The sequence below is a fragment of the Moschus berezovskii genome, chromosome 8 (assembly GCF_049115385.1).
Source record: "Moschus berezovskii isolate FMDL1 chromosome 8, NW_MosBer_1.0, whole genome shotgun sequence".
Lineage (NCBI taxonomy): Eukaryota > Metazoa > Chordata > Mammalia > Artiodactyla > Moschidae > Moschus > Moschus berezovskii.
Window position 1 is genome coordinate 2,149,336 of NC_142467.1, and position 15,554 is coordinate 2,164,889.

The 15,554-nt window shown below is 37.3% G+C and overlaps 1 protein-coding gene across 2 annotated transcripts in view; it reads left to right on the forward strand.

Moving 5' to 3' along the window:
• The window catches only part of PJA2 (praja ring finger ubiquitin ligase 2), a 73,978-nt gene that overhangs the window by 37,592 nt on the left and 20,832 nt on the right, over positions 1 to 15,554 (forward strand). For both annotated transcript variants that reach the window (XM_055430198.2, XM_055430197.2), the window contains 2 exons: positions 388 to 573; positions 11,683 to 11,868. In XM_055430198.2, coding sequence (XP_055286173.2) covers positions 388 to 573; positions 11,683 to 11,868 — 372 coding nt within the window. The remainder of the gene's footprint in view (positions 1 to 387; positions 574 to 11,682; positions 11,869 to 15,554) is intronic.

Genomic DNA, 15,554 nt, shown 5'->3' on the forward strand with positions numbered 1-15,554 from the left:
GTTGTTGTGGATAGGTCAGGTGAGTAATAACTCTTATTATATGTTCCAGATAGCATTTAAATTGTGATTACTGAATAAATTACTTAAAATTTTGTTTAGAATATGTCTAAAAGATAAAGAACCTATGTCTAAGCACCATGGAATTAGTTACTTTAATAAAAAAATAAATTGATAATTTCATATTTGCCATATATTATATTCATTTGAAAATGTTACATTCTGCTGAATATTTATCTCTGTATTTATTTTAAAATGCGTTAAAATTGAATCGGCTCCTGATGAAACATGTAGAGCATCAGTAGTCCATTCTCTACCATAATGCCTGGTTAACAGTCCAAATGATAAATACACTTGTACTGAGAGTTTTTTTCTGTTCTAAATTTTCAGTTCAGAATGCAGTGATGGAGAATGGTCTGCTTCTTTGCCTCATCGATTTTCTGGTACGGAAAAAGATCAGTCCTCAAGTGATGAAAGCTGGGAGACTCTGCCAGGAAAAGATGAGAATGAACCTGAACTACAGAGTGACAGCAGTGGTCCTGAAGAAGAAAACCAAGAATTGTCTCTTCAGGAAGGGTATGTTAACAGTAAGATTTGTGATTTTTATGTGTATTGCACGAAGTGTTACGCATCACATTCAAATGTTGGGTATGCTGTTAATCACATTTACAAGCCCTATGTAGGACCAGTAGATCCTGCTGAATTATTTTATGCTGTTGGTTATTTTCCAAAGAACAATTTACTTGAAAATACTGGTAATTACAGTGTCTTCTCTTAAAATACAGTTTGTGTTTCCATTTTGCTTTATTAAAAGAAACTGTGGACATTTAAACGATCATTTTGGTTAAGTCCGGTAAGAGTGAATCAGAGCTACCGTTGCTCTTCAGTGGAGATACTGACAAGGCAGAAGGGACAGCTGTCAGGGGGAGTCAGTGGATTGTTCTTGGGAGTGCAGGCAGTTATAAAAGGTGAAGTTTTACTGTTGCTGTCCGATTGCATTGCATATATCTCCAATTAGTGGGTTGATGTTAAATATCTTTGTGTTTTCCTAACTTGAGTGGAATGCTCTAGTGCAGAGCTTGTCAGGTTTGTACTGTGAAGGGCTTGGTAGTAAATATTTTCAGCTTTGTGTGTCAGTCTTTATCGGAGCTACTCAGTTCTGTTGTTGCAGTGTAAAAGTAGCCATAGGTGATGTGTGAATGAATGGGTGTAGCTGTCTTCCGGTAAAATTGTTTTATAGAAACAGGTGCCAGGCTGGAAATAAACTGTGGGCTTTATTTATATATATTATATTATATATTAATATATATATTATCTTATATTTACCAGCTCTTGCTCCACTAGTATTTCCCGGGCAAGAGAGACTCTGGTGTTTAGATTGATTTCATATATATGCTCATACACAAAGAATGTTTTTGTTTTAAATCACATTAAAGAAATTTTCCTCATTTTGTATTTTATAGGTTTCTGGTAAGAATGTTGAATATTAAAGCCTTGTTGGCACCAATGGAAATGGCGTGATGATTTTTACTGTTGGCCTAGTAATCGTGAGCAGTTATTCTGTTACTTGATTTCCTAATATTCAGCCACCCTTACTTCTTCTTAGAATTAACCCAGCGTGATCACATAGCCATGGTTTATTGTTGTTTTAATAAGCTGCTAGATTCTTTTTGCGGGATTTTACAATTTGACATAGGATTTTTATATTGAGAGCTGTGTGAATTTTCCCTATTTGTGTTTTTTTTTTTTGGTCTTGATAAGTTTGATACTCGCTTTGCTACAAGAGTATATAAATATATACATTGTATCTCTTGGTGTTTAAATAGCTTCTTATTTCTTTAAAGGCTGTTAGTATTTGTGAAACCTTTCAGGCTTGGCATTTTATTTTGAGGGAGTATTTCTTTGATGATTAAAATTTCTTTATGATGATAATTGGTTCTAATTTAGTCTCGTGAAATCTATTTTGGTAAATATAGTTTCTTAGGAAAAAACTATTTCAACTTGGACAAACGTCAAATTTTTACTTCTCAGAAAAAATAAATTTCCAGCTTGAGATTAATTCTGTAAGAAAATCTAGAAATAGAAAACATTAGAAAATTTGTAAAGAAAGGAATTTACAAACAATTGGTTTTGATAATGGTGTGTTGAGGTGGCACTTTTTTCCCTCTTTCTAACTTTATGTTTGATCATCTTTAATTATTATTAGTTTCAGTTCAGTTGAGTTCATTCGCTCAGTCGTGTCCTACTCTGCGACCCCATGGACTGCAGCATGCCAGGCCTCCCTGTCCATCTGGAGCTTACTCAGACTCATGTCCATTGAGTTGGTGATGCCATCCAACCACCTCATCCTCTGTCATCCCCTTCTCCTCCTGCCTTCAATTAGTTAGTTTACTAAGAATTAAATTTTTTGTATGTAATTCGTGAAAAATTTCATATGTAATGTTTCATATGTAACTGTCATGCAACAAACATTTACTGAGCATGCAGTATGTGCCAAGCGTTATACTGGATCCTGGGATTGTATCAGTGAACAAGCCCAAGCTCCTTCATGAAGTTTACGTGATGGTGGGAGTGGCAGGTAATATATAAGATAGAAATAATCATAAATTACAAACTGATAATTCCCATGAAGGGAATGAAACACAAATGTAATAAAGCAACTGATAGGCACTTCTATTAATTAGAGTGGTCAGGGAGGACTTCTCTTAGGAACTGACTTCTGAACTGAGTTCTGAAAGATGAAAATCAGCAGTTGAGGGAGAGCTTTCTAGGCAGTAGGAAAGATGAGAGCAGAGGTCCTGAAAAGGACAGGGCTTGGCGTGTCAGAAGATAACGGGGCTGGAGCTGATGAGTGAAAGAGAGTACCATGAGAGGAAGTGGGCAGGAACCAGACTCTGAAGAACATGCAGCAGCTGGAAGTCTTCAGAGAGCAGTGAGATTTTAAGTGTGGAGAATTAACTGATTTAACGCATTTTTAGAAGATCAGACAACTTTGTGGAGATTGAATTGGAAAGGGACTAAAGTGAAAAAGAAGGAAAGAGTGAGTTAGGCTGTGAGGGGATATCTGGTAGTGAGAACTTTAAAAGGTAAACAAGTTTGGGACTATTTCTGAGTTATAAATATTAGAATGAATTGGTGTGTGAGATGAGGGAGAAATCAGTCACTTATGACTGGGTATTTTGTTTGAGCATTAGGTAGACGTTAATGTCATTGACTAAGATGGAAAAGCCTGGGGAGAGAATTGGGTAGTAGGAACTCCTTTTTGTAATTTTAAGTGTGAGTTAAGACATGCATTGTAGATGGCAGGAGACATGTGGATATTTACCTTATAAGTTTAAGGCAAGTGTCCTGAATTGTTGATGTACAGATACATGAGTACAAACAGAAACACATTTGGAAGTCATCTATGCTTGCATCAGTATCCTGCAATAAAAAAGGCAGTAATTTGATTTAAAAAAATAGAAGTCAGTTGGTGAGGAGGGCAGAATTAATACACTGTACAGCAGTAGTATTTCAGTTGATGGGAAAACATCAGAGTTGAAGTGTATAGTTTGGGAGAGGTCTGAAAGTTAGCTTTTGACATAAGGTAAATTTGTATGGTAAAATTTTAAGGATAGCCATTATAAGAATAAATACAGAGTATATGTGTTAGAAACCTGTATACAAGGAAAAAAGAAACTTGAGACATGAAAAAATAACATTTAAAGTCAATCCAAATAGCAGTAAAGAAAGGAATAAGAAGCATTAAAACATGGAAGGAAAAGAGATTTAAAAAGCAGCACGTAAGAAAAAGTTCTGTAATATAAACTGTGTACTGTCTGCTTGTGAAAGATAAAGCTTCAAATCAGTTAGATTTTTTAAGTTAAATGTTATTTATAAAACCCACACTTAAAGCATTGGCATACAGAAAGATTGAAAGTTAAAGGACGAAAATGATATTTCACGGAAATACTAACTAAAAGAAAATGGACTAATCATACTAGCATTAGCAAAGTAGACTTAAAGACACAAAGGCATTATTGGGGAGGGTGAAGGTCACTACGTAATAAGTCCAATTTTCCAGTAAAATGTAACAGTTTTAAACTTGAATGTACCTAATAAAATAGGCTCAAAAGATATAAATCAAAATTTAATCAAGCTAGAGAATTTTGACAGATTTTCTGTCATATTAGAAAAATTTTAAATACCTTTCTGAATTTCTAATTCATGGACACAAAAAATTAATTGCAGATTTGAGGAACTCATTTAAACATGATTTAATGAACACTGCATGCTGTGAAATACAAAACGCACAAAAAGTGAATGTGTACTATAGACTGCAAAGCACAGATTAGCACATTTCGAAGAATCAGTATCCTGCAGACCACTTTGTCTGACCATAATGCAATTAATTATATAAATAAATAATACATGTATGTTATATAAAACCCCCTTTGCATTTGAAATTATCCGTCCTTCTAAAAAACCAGTAGAACAAAGAAGAAATCGTACTAGAACTTTAAAAAGCATACAACTCAGTGATAATGAAAATACCACCAATCAAAAACTGGGATTATAGTGAAATTGATATTTACAGGTAAATTTATCTTTATAAATACTTATGTTAGAAAAAAAAACAAGCTGGAGTAGCTATGCGTTTACCTTAAAAAATAGAAAAGGAATATTGGAATAAATAAACTAAGGTGAGACAAGAATCTGAGTTAGAGAAGATAAGAACAAAAGTCAGAGTAATTAGAGAACAGTGACAGGAGAGAGAATCCAAGAAGCCAGAAGCTGACACCCGGAGAAGACGAGAACAAGACGCTGCCCTTGATAGTGAGCAGGGAAATAAGGGTGACACCCACGAGCGATAGTGAGCAGGGAAATAAGGGTGACACCCACGAGCGATAGTGAGCAGGGAAATAAGGGTGACACCCATGAGTGATGTGGGACAGAGCTGCAAAACCAGTGACGGTCGTACGGACCAAGAAGAACACTGTGAACTTAGGATCAGTGCATTTGAAAACTTAGCAGTTGACAAATTCCTAGAAAAATAGAATTCATCAACACTCACTACCCTAAATAATATGATAACTATTACAGATACGTAATCAGTGGTTTATAATCTTTCCGTGGAGAAACAATTGATCCAAATGTTTTTAGAGCTGAATTCTCTTAAATTCTCTCTAGACTTTCAAAGGTCATATCTTACTACTCTTCAAGAGAATGAGAAAAGAACTGTTTCTCCAAGTCATTCAAATAAGGCCAGTATAACCCTAGTACCAAAAGAGTATGTGAAGAAAATTATAAGGTTATTTATTTCATTAAAGTATAATATACATCAGACTCTTAAACAGAATTATTGGAAATCTGAATTTTTTAAGTGTATTTTTTTAACAGATAAAACTCAGTTACCAATTTGAGTTTATTCCAGGTATGTACAAGTAGTTGCATGTAGAATACCTATAAATGTTATCACCACATTAGCAAAATACAGGAGAAAATTCAAATGACAGATTCTGTAGATTTTTTTTTTCTGTGGGGGAAAAAAAATCATTTTTAATGTTCAGCATCTCATCATGATAAAAATTCGGAAACAGATCAGAATTTCCTTGCCCTCATAAAACCTATCTAAAAAAATAGAAATAATTTTCAATAAATAAGCATTAAAAAAAACTTCGCCCTTAAGATCAGGAGTAAGACAAGTGTACCATTTCTATGGCCATTGCGGAGGAAGTGTTACCACGGCAGGATGGGAGAGTAATAAAAGATAACAAAGATAGAAAAGAAGAGAACCAAATTAGGAAACTGTTCAGTTCAGTTCAGTAGCCCAGTAGTGTCCGCCTCTCCGCGACCCCATGAATCACAGCATGCCAGGCCTCCCTGTCCATCACCAACTCCCGGAGTTCACTCAAACCCATGTCCATCGAGTCGGTGATGCCATCCAGCCATCTCATTCTCGGTCGTCCCCTTCTCCTCCCGCCCCCAACCTTTCCTAGCATCAGAGTCTTTTCCAGTGAGTCAATTCGTCGTAAGAGGTGGCCAAAGTATTGCAGTTTCAGCTTTAGCATCAGTCCTTCCAATGAACACCCAGGATCGATCTCCCTTAGAATGGACTGGTTGGATCTCCTTGCAGTCCAAGGGACTCTCAAGAGTCTTCTCCAGCACCACAGTTCAAAAGCATCAATTCTTCCGCGATCAGCTTTCTTCAGTCCAACTCTCACATCCATACATGACCACGGGAAAAACCATAGCCTTGACTAGACGGACCTTGGTTGGCAAAGTAATGTCTCTGTTTTTTAATGTATTATCAAGGTTGGTCATAACTTTCCTTCCAAGAAGTAAGCGTCTTTTAATTTCATGGCTGCAGTCAGCATCTGCAGTGACTTTGGAGCCCCCAAAAATAAAGTCTGACACTGTTTCCACTGTTTTTCCATCTATTTCCCATGAAGTGATGGGACCAGATGCCATGATCTTTGTTTTCTGAATGTTGAGCTTCAAGCCGACCTTTTCACTCTCCTCTTTCACTTTCATCAAGAGGCTTTTGAGTTCCTCTTCACTTTCTGCCATAAGGGTAGTGTCATCTGCATATCTGAGATTATTGATATTTCTCCCAGCAATCTTGATTCCAGCTTGTGCTTCTTCCAGCCCAGCGTTCCTCATGATGGACTCTGCATATAAGTTAAATAAGCAAGGTGACAATATACAGCCTTGACGCACTCCTTTTCCTATTTGGAACCAGTCTGTTGTTCCATGTCCAGTTCTAACTGTAGCTTCCTGACCTGCATACAGGTTTCTCAAGAGGCAGGTCAGGTGGTCTGGGATTCCCATCTCTTTCAGAATGTTCCACAGTTTATTGTGATCCACACAGTCAAAGGCTTTGGCATAGTCCATGAAGCAGAAATAGATGTTTTTCTGGAACTCTCTTGCTTTCTCCATGATCCAGCGGATGTTGGCAATTTGATCTCTGGTGCCTCTGCCTTTTCTAAAACCTGCTTGAACATCTGGGAGTTCACGGTTTACATACTGCTGAAGCCCGACTGGAGAATTTTGAGCATGACTTTACTAGCGTGTGAGATGAGTGCAATTGTGCGGTAGTTTGAGCATTCTTTGGCATTCCCTTTCTTTGGGATTGGAATGAAGACTGACCTTTTCCAGTCCTATGGCCACTGCTGAGTTTTCCAAATTTGCTGGCATATTGAGTGCAGCACTTTCACAGCATCATCTTTCAAGATTTGAAATAGCTCAACTGGAATTCCATCACCACCACTAGCTTTGTTCGTAGTGATGCTTTCTAAGGCCCACTTGACTTCACATTCCAAGATGTCTGGCTCTAGGTCAGACCACGTTATCGTGACTATCTTGGTCGTGAAGATCTTTTTTGTACAATTCTTCTGTGTATTCTTGCCACCTCTTAATATCTTCTGCTTCTGTTAGGTCCCTACCATTTCTGTCCTTTATTGAGCCCATCTTTGCATGAAATGTTCCCTTGGAATCTCTAATTTTCTTGAAGAGATCTCTTGTTTTTCCTATTCTGTTGTTTTCCTCTATTTCTTAGCATTGATCACTGAGGAAGGCTTTCTTATCTCTCCTTGCTATTCTTTGGAACTCTGCATTAAGATGCTTATGTCTTTCCTTTTCTCCTTTGCTTTTTGCTTCTCTTCTTTTCACAGCTATTTGTAAGGCCTCCTCAGACAGCCATTTTGCTTTTTTGCATTTTTTTTCCATGGGGATGGTCTTGGTCCCTGTCTCCTGTACAATGGACGAACCTCCGTCCAGAGTTCATCAGGCACTCTATCTATCAGATCTAGTCCCTTAAATCTATTCCTCACTTCCACTGTATAATCATAAGGGATTTGATTTAGGTCATACCTGAATGGTCTAGTGGTTTTCCCTACTTTCTTCAATTTAAGTCTGAATTTGGCAACAAGGAGTTCACGATCTGAGCCACAGTCAGTACTTACAGTATAAAGTCTTAATGTGCAGAGCACATAGTGAGCTGGAAATTAGTGAGCAAAACTGAGTATGACTGTAAAATGATCAGAACCTTGAGCAGATAATTCACTGAAGAGGAAGTATACTGGTGAATTAAAAATACCAGAAGATGCGTAGATCATTAGTAATCAGGGAGTGTACATTAAGAACACAAGGAGCGGGCGTCCCTGGTAGTCTAGTGGTTAGGACTCTGTGCTTCTCACACAGGGAGCGCAGGTTCAATCCCTGGTTGGGGAACTAAGATCCCACATGCTCTGTGGTGCAGCCAAAAAATAAAAACAGCAACAAGAAAAGGATCACACGGAGGTGTCTCCTTTTAATCACCTATTGTATTAGCAGTGTCAGGTGTTTTGGAGGATGTGAATCAATTCTTACACACTGCTTGTTGAGGTGGATATTACCTAAGTGTGTATTAATAAGAAAAATTAATGTATTCATACATAGAGTATTACACAGCAGCGGTAATGAATGAGCCATAGTTACATACAGAAGCATGGGTGAATCTTAAAGATAGAATGCTGAGTGAGGATAGCCATTCCTGGGAAAATGTGTGTCATGCCTATTTCATAAAGTTTAAAAACAGGCAGTAGTGAATATCTTGTTTAAGCATAGAAAAATAGTGAAAGCATCTTTCAAAAGCAGTGGAATGAAAACAGCATCAACATGATGGTACTTTGCTCTGGAGTGTCAGGCCAAGGGGATAGAAAAAGTGTAGAACACAAGGTGTATGCTAGTCAGTGGTAATATTCCAGTTCCTGGCTTGGGTGGTTGGTCTCTGATTGTTCAGTGTAAGATATTATATAACTAAAATAGGTTGTATATATTTTGCATTTGAAAAAAAAAGGAATTAAAAAATAAAGGAAATTGAAGGTGAGAAAATGGAGATACCCAGTTTTTTACAAAAGGGAAGAGATTCCAAGTGGATTATGGGCCTAGAACAGGGTTGTCCTCACCCCTAAAAACCTAGAAGCGTGATTGTTTGCTTATAGAATGTTCAAGGAGACAGTAACTGACTTATAATTAGAGCAAAGGTAAGTGAAATTCTTGAGAAGATGATCCAGAGCTCAGGAATAGGGCCTCTAGCATCAGAGAGAGACTTCTCCACTGTAGCTCATGGGGAGGTAACAGGTGGTCCTGGGTACTTCTGGTGTCCTATTGTTCAATTTTTTTTTTTTTTTAAGATCAAAATTCCTTTTGTTATACTGTCAGGCCAACTTGGGTCCAACCACAGTGCCACTCTTGTAGCTTGATCAACTTTGTGTTAAGTGATGAATGAACTTCATGTAACAGGTTGAGTGCATATGCCACATAGCACTTGTTTTCTGTTTCTGCAGCTGTGTTATAATGAGTTGTGAAAGAGAGAAACAAATGTTTAACAAAATATGTAGCCAAGGATTATTGATATGGTTGAAAGAGTATTAATGACATTATCATTTAGATTCAGAGTAATTTCTTACTTTAGTTTTTTTCTTTGAATTTAAAAAACTCATAAATTTATATTTCTTATATTGAATAATTTTCAACCATGTATTCAAGTTTTATGTTAGATATCTGAATAACAGCCTAACAGTCATTTTGATAACTGTATAATATTAAAAAATGTATTTCTTGTAGGTGTACATTGAAATAATAGACATTTCCAAGGACTATTCTAGGCTTAATCTCTAAATTATTTGACTTTTAAAAGATTATTTTTCAAAGGTTTATTATTATATTTGCAACAGAGAGAGAGCGCGAACCTATTAAGTGTCAAGCACATGTCTCAGGGAGTGAGGCCCTAATGAGTGCGCTGGGCTCAGTCGTGTCCGACTCTGCGACCCATGAACAGAAGTCCACCAGGCTCCCCTGTCCATGGGATTCCCCAGGCAGGAACACTGCAGTGGGTTGCCATGCTTTCCTCAGGGTAATGAGGAGAGACGACAACGTGTTATGCCCTCGAGAAGTTGCCAGTCTAGGAGGAGGCACGTGAGTCCCAGGAGAGTTAGAGGACACTGTGCCAGGTACTCTCAGAACACTGTGAAGAGAGGTCTCCTGTGCAGGGATTTTTAGTTTGATCTGTACTTTAAAACTGTTTGAGGCTTAATTTTACTGAAACTAAATTATGCACAAGAAAGCATCTGCTGTCTTTATGTATTAGACATTAAAAATTCAACAAAATAAGCGTATTTTGGTATGTTCATTTCTCTCGTTTTATTAGACTAAATTGTATAAGCATGTTATTCTGAAGTGTAGTTGAGCAGAAATTAAACATTTATGGATTTAGGTATAGAAGGAGATAGTTTCTTTATATTTAAAACGTGTTGTTTCTTGTATGTGGGCATTGCCTACATCTCTTTCATAAATGGTTTTTATCCCTAAAGTTAAATTTGCACATTAAAATCAATAGAGTTCTAATTAGCTGTTCTTCAAGTTGAGATACATAAATTGTTGTATAACATTATTTCTCATCTTAAACCCAAACTAAAATGAAACTTTGCTGAGACTATATTATTTAACCTCCTTTTGGTTTAAAAAAAAAGGTATTTTTTTGTCAAATAAAATGAATAAGAAAATTCTACCAGTATAATTGTCTTATTTGTAAATTTGAAAGCAGCTTTTGTTCAGTGTTTGCAGCCTTGAAATGCCATTTTTTCTTATGTATTATAATTATTAATTTTTCTCAGTTTGGTCTTCATGTCCAAGTTTTTGGTGTTTTGGCTTTTCCATGAGTATTTTCTTTAATGTGTATGTTGTGAAATTTAGCAGTCAATTTATCTTTGGCTTCAAAATTTTGCATCGTGTTTAGGACGACACTGATATTTTTGTGGAAATTTCTCTTGTGGTTCTTCTAGTACTTGTTTTTTTTAGAGGTATTGAAGGCAGACACGCGTTTCTGTAAAACAGATCTGGAATTTACTTAAGGCTAAATAATGACATTAAACTGTAGTGTCCCTCCCTCCCCCGTGTGTATACCCAGCTGTCTCAGTGTCATTTATCAAGTGGTCTTTTCCCCTGTTGTTCTGAAATACTTTCGTTTTTCTTGTTTTCTTTATCTGTGTCATTGATTTGTCTATCCCTGTTTCTGTTAGCTTATTTTCTAGTGGAATAATGACTAATGGTAAATAAGAAAATGATAAATACAAGGAAGGTCTGTAAGGAAAGTAAGCACAATGCTGTATCAGCAGTGACTGTGAGCTGCTTAAAATGAGTGGTCAAGACAGGCTTCCCGTAAAGAAGTGACATTTCCTCTGATCTGAGGACCGGGCAGGGGAGTGGCAGTGCATACATCCGGTGAAAGTGCATTTCAAGTGGAGGGAGTGTCTGCAAGGTGGGCTGGTCTCCACGTGCTCCAGGAGGAGAGAGCACAGCAGGGAAGTAGTGAGGGGTGGGGGCGGGCGTGGCTCCTGCTTTGCAGAGTTTGCAGCCAGGCTGAGTAGCCTGGGTCTTATTGTAACTGAGGGGAACTACTCAAGATCGGACTTAACGATTCAGATTACCTAGGGTGAGTTTTTCTTATTTTTCTCCTGCAAAAAGAAAATAGAGTATAGATAATATATATCAAATACACAGGTTCACACCTAAAGGCAGATCTTTTAGAATCATGGAAGTACCAAGAATTCAGAATTAAAATAAAGTATCTACTTGCACTGAAGAGAGCTCTTTAAAGAAAAAACTTATGATATATGTTTTAAAATAATAATGTTTGTTCTTCCATGCAAATGTTTGTATTAGGGAACAGACATCCTTGGAAGAGGGAGAAATTCCCTGGTTACAGTACAATGAAGTCAATGAGAGCAGCAGTGACGAAGGGAACGAGCCCGCTCACGAGTTTGCACAGCCAGAAGCGTTCATGCTGGACGGCAACAACAACCTTGAGGATGACTCCAGTGTGAGTGAAGACCTGGACGTGGACTGGAGGTGCGCACCTCACAGCGCTCACCGTGCCCACGGGCACTGAGCGGAGTCCGTTCGCGATGCGAAAGCACGGTTCTGAGGCATGCAGTCTCCCTCTCCTTCCCAGCTCGTTTCAGATACTGCTTCCCACACGAATGCTAGTCATTGACCTCTTCCTACTTTGACCGTTAACTCTGTGGATGCTTACCTTGTATCCTAGTTATTTACATACTTGTTTGAGGTTTCTGACTTTTAAGTTTGGTGTTAAACATTTTTTATGACAAATATATATTGTGTGTCCTGATCCCCTTAATATAGCACTTAATATAATCCTGTAAAACATAAAAGTCCATGATGAATACTACTTGAAGAATTTCTAAACCTGTGATTGAATCAGAAGAAGCAGGACTGTAGTTTTTCTTCTGTATTTGCAAAATAGAGTTGGACCTTCCCAGAGATGTTGAATGGATTAAATTTACTTCATGCTGCAAAGAATAGTGAGCTTCACATAGAAGTAACATATACATTAAATGGATTATAGAATTGTTACTGCTTGTGATAGAATGATCAGAATTTAGTTGTTTTGGTTTATAAACTTAGACTTTTTTTTCAAGTGTGCAGAGCCCTCTGGAATAATTACTGAGATGTAGAGAGAATGTCTGTTCCAACTACTCCGTTTTTGTTACTTTTCTGGAAAAAATTATGGCTTGATACTACCCTTATTTTCATCTCTGCACAGATATATTTTTAAGAATTTGTCTTGTTTTTCCAGTTAAAATTCCATTACAGGAAATTTAGAAAAATACACGTAAGAAAAACGCACTCAGACCCCTGGTGATGTATTTTTAAGGCCTCCTTTGTGTTTTCGGTTTCGCTTTCTGAATGATTTTTCTTTGTACTTCTCTAAATCGTTCCAGACGAGAAACGCAGTGTCGCCATGATTCTCCTTGCTGACCCTTTTCTCCCTCCCTAGGGGAAGAGTCAGAGCAGACCTTAGTGACCCTGTTACAGAAGCAGAAGTGGGGTTTCCTCACAGCCACACAGTTAGTTTGTAATTCATCCTAAAGACTCTCTTCTGAGACCTGTGTTCTGTCTCCCCAAGCATCATGGAATCAGTGACCTCGTCTCAGTGACCTTGAGCACCCCCTTTGTTTCCCCCTCCTTCAGGTCTGCCCACTCCCCTGTTGCTGAGCTTGTTCGTTCTGACTTTTTCCTGGTGACATTGCTCACAGTCATCTCTGACAGTGCTCGGCAGGATTGTCTGTTCAGCAGCATCTGTGCACGTTGGGAGACGTGTGTGGTTTCACATGAGAAATGCTGTATGAGTGCTCCATCCTACAGAAGCACGAAAAGTTATTCGACTATTTCCTTACTGAAATAGTGCAGTAAATTTTTCACCCATAAAACTTTATCTGTACATCAGATTGTTTCTTTAGGACAGATTAATAAGAGATGGTATTACTAACGTGATATTTTTTACGATCTTGATACATAACATTTCTAAATACCTTCAAAAAAAGGTTTCCAAAAAAAATTTGAAGAAATGATTGAGGTCTTTACTGAATGAATTTTAACTTAAATTTGAAAGCTTCTATTTCATTGATGATTGTTCTGGACATGGCTGTTGTATTAAGATTGTAAAGACATTACTGATTGCTCCCCAAGTTGTGAAGTTTCAAAGTAGTTTGTTTTTTTTTTAATATGGAAAACAATTTAGCCTTGATTTTTAAGACAAAATTTTTGAAGTTACTGTTCTGAATTTTCTCTAAATATGGCAACACCTCGTTATTTGCTTTGGTGGTATTCTGTTCGATTTATGTGGTAGTAGCTAAATGTTAGTAAGGTAAAAATATGGCTTGATTTTCACATTAAAATAGCATGTCATTTTGGCATCTTAAAGGAATGGCCATGGTGGACAGCAGCAATTCTTGTGTAACTCTAAAATTTAATGCTTTTTTTTTTTTCTCCAGTTTTGCCTCAGCATAGAAAAAAAAATTAAAGCCTTTGGATTTTTATTTTAGTTTAAAGGAACATGGAAAAAAATCCTCTATCAAAAGTTTGCTTACTTGTTTGTTTTCATTAAGTCACAGAAATGCTATAGGATAACCAGAGACTATTTCATGGATTTGTGTGGTAGGAGTTGATGTGGAAAAAACATAGATTTTAGATTTAGACACATCCCAAATGTACCATTTATTTATTCGTTGATAACAATTTAAGCTTTTTCTTGATTAGAAATTGGGTTACAATTATTATTTTTTAATAATTTTCAACCTAATAAATTGGGATGATAATAATTAACCTAATTAGATTGTGAGAAATTAATTCTTTATGGCTGTAACCATGGTTTAGGAGTAGAATTTTTAAAACTCTTGAAATTATTACAGACTTACAGAAAAATGGCAAACAGTAGTACAGAAAATTCCCACATGCCTTCCACCCGGATTCTGTGAGCACTAACATTCACCACATTCATGTCGCCACTCTTTCCTTTACTTATGTTTGTTTTTGACACATGTAGTAAGTTGCAAACATGATGCCTCTTTACTTACAGATCACCTAGAATGAATTTCATTAAAATGGGAACATTTTCTTACACAGTAAAAATATGAAAATCAGAAAATTAACACTGATAAGTACTGTTCTAATCTACAGACCTATTCAAATATCTATAATTGCCCCATTAATGCCATTCAGTTCAGTTCAGTTCAGTCGCTCAGTCGTGTCTGCCTCTCCGTGACCCCATGAATCACAGCACGCCGGGCCTCCCTGTCCATCACCAACTCCCGGAGTTCACTCAAACTCATGTCCACAGAGTTGGTGATGCCATCCAGCCGTCTCATTCTCCATCGTCCCCTTCTCCTCCCGCCCCCAATCCTTCCCAGCATCAGAGTCTTTTCCAGTGAGTCAACTCTTCGCATGAGGTGGCCAAAGTATTGGAGTTTCAGCGTTATCATCAGTCCTTCCAATGAACACCCAGGAGTGATCTCCTTTAGAATGGACTGGTTGGATCTCCTTGCAGTCCTAGAGAAATGTTTTTCTGATGCAGTCCAAGATAGATTAGTTAACATGTTTTCTTTACTTTCTTTTAATCTGAAACATTTCCTCACTCTTTGTTTTTTATGAATTAGGTATTTTTAAAAGTACAGGCCATTTATTTTGTAGAATGACCCTTAGGTTAATTTTTTCTGATGACATAGTTAGGTTTGAGTTACACATTTTTAGCAGGCATACCATAGAAGCAGTGTTGTGTTCTCCGTGCGTATCAGAAGGCACATGGCGTCGAATCGGGCCGTGATGATGTTAATTCTGATCACTTGGTGAAGGTAGAGTCTCTCAGGTTTCATCACTGGACAGTTGCAGTTTTTCCCTTTATAATTAAACAGACATCGAGTGGGAAGGTAACCTGTTTGCTCTCAGACTACTGGTTTTAGCGTCCTTGGTGCTTCTTATCTGAGGCAGTTATTACCATGGTGTTTACCAAATGAACAGTGCTGGAATATTTAATGTTCACTGATCATTCTTCTGTTACCACATAATAACCAGATTATGCTCTGAGTGTCTAGATTTGTTTAGCTTAGACAAGAAAAGAATTATTAGGGGATAGTTGATTCTCATCACTTGAAAGAGGAAAGTGGACATAGTTTGTGTTGCTTCAGCATGCAGAACTAGAGCACTTAATTCATATATTTCAGACTTCTAATGAGGGT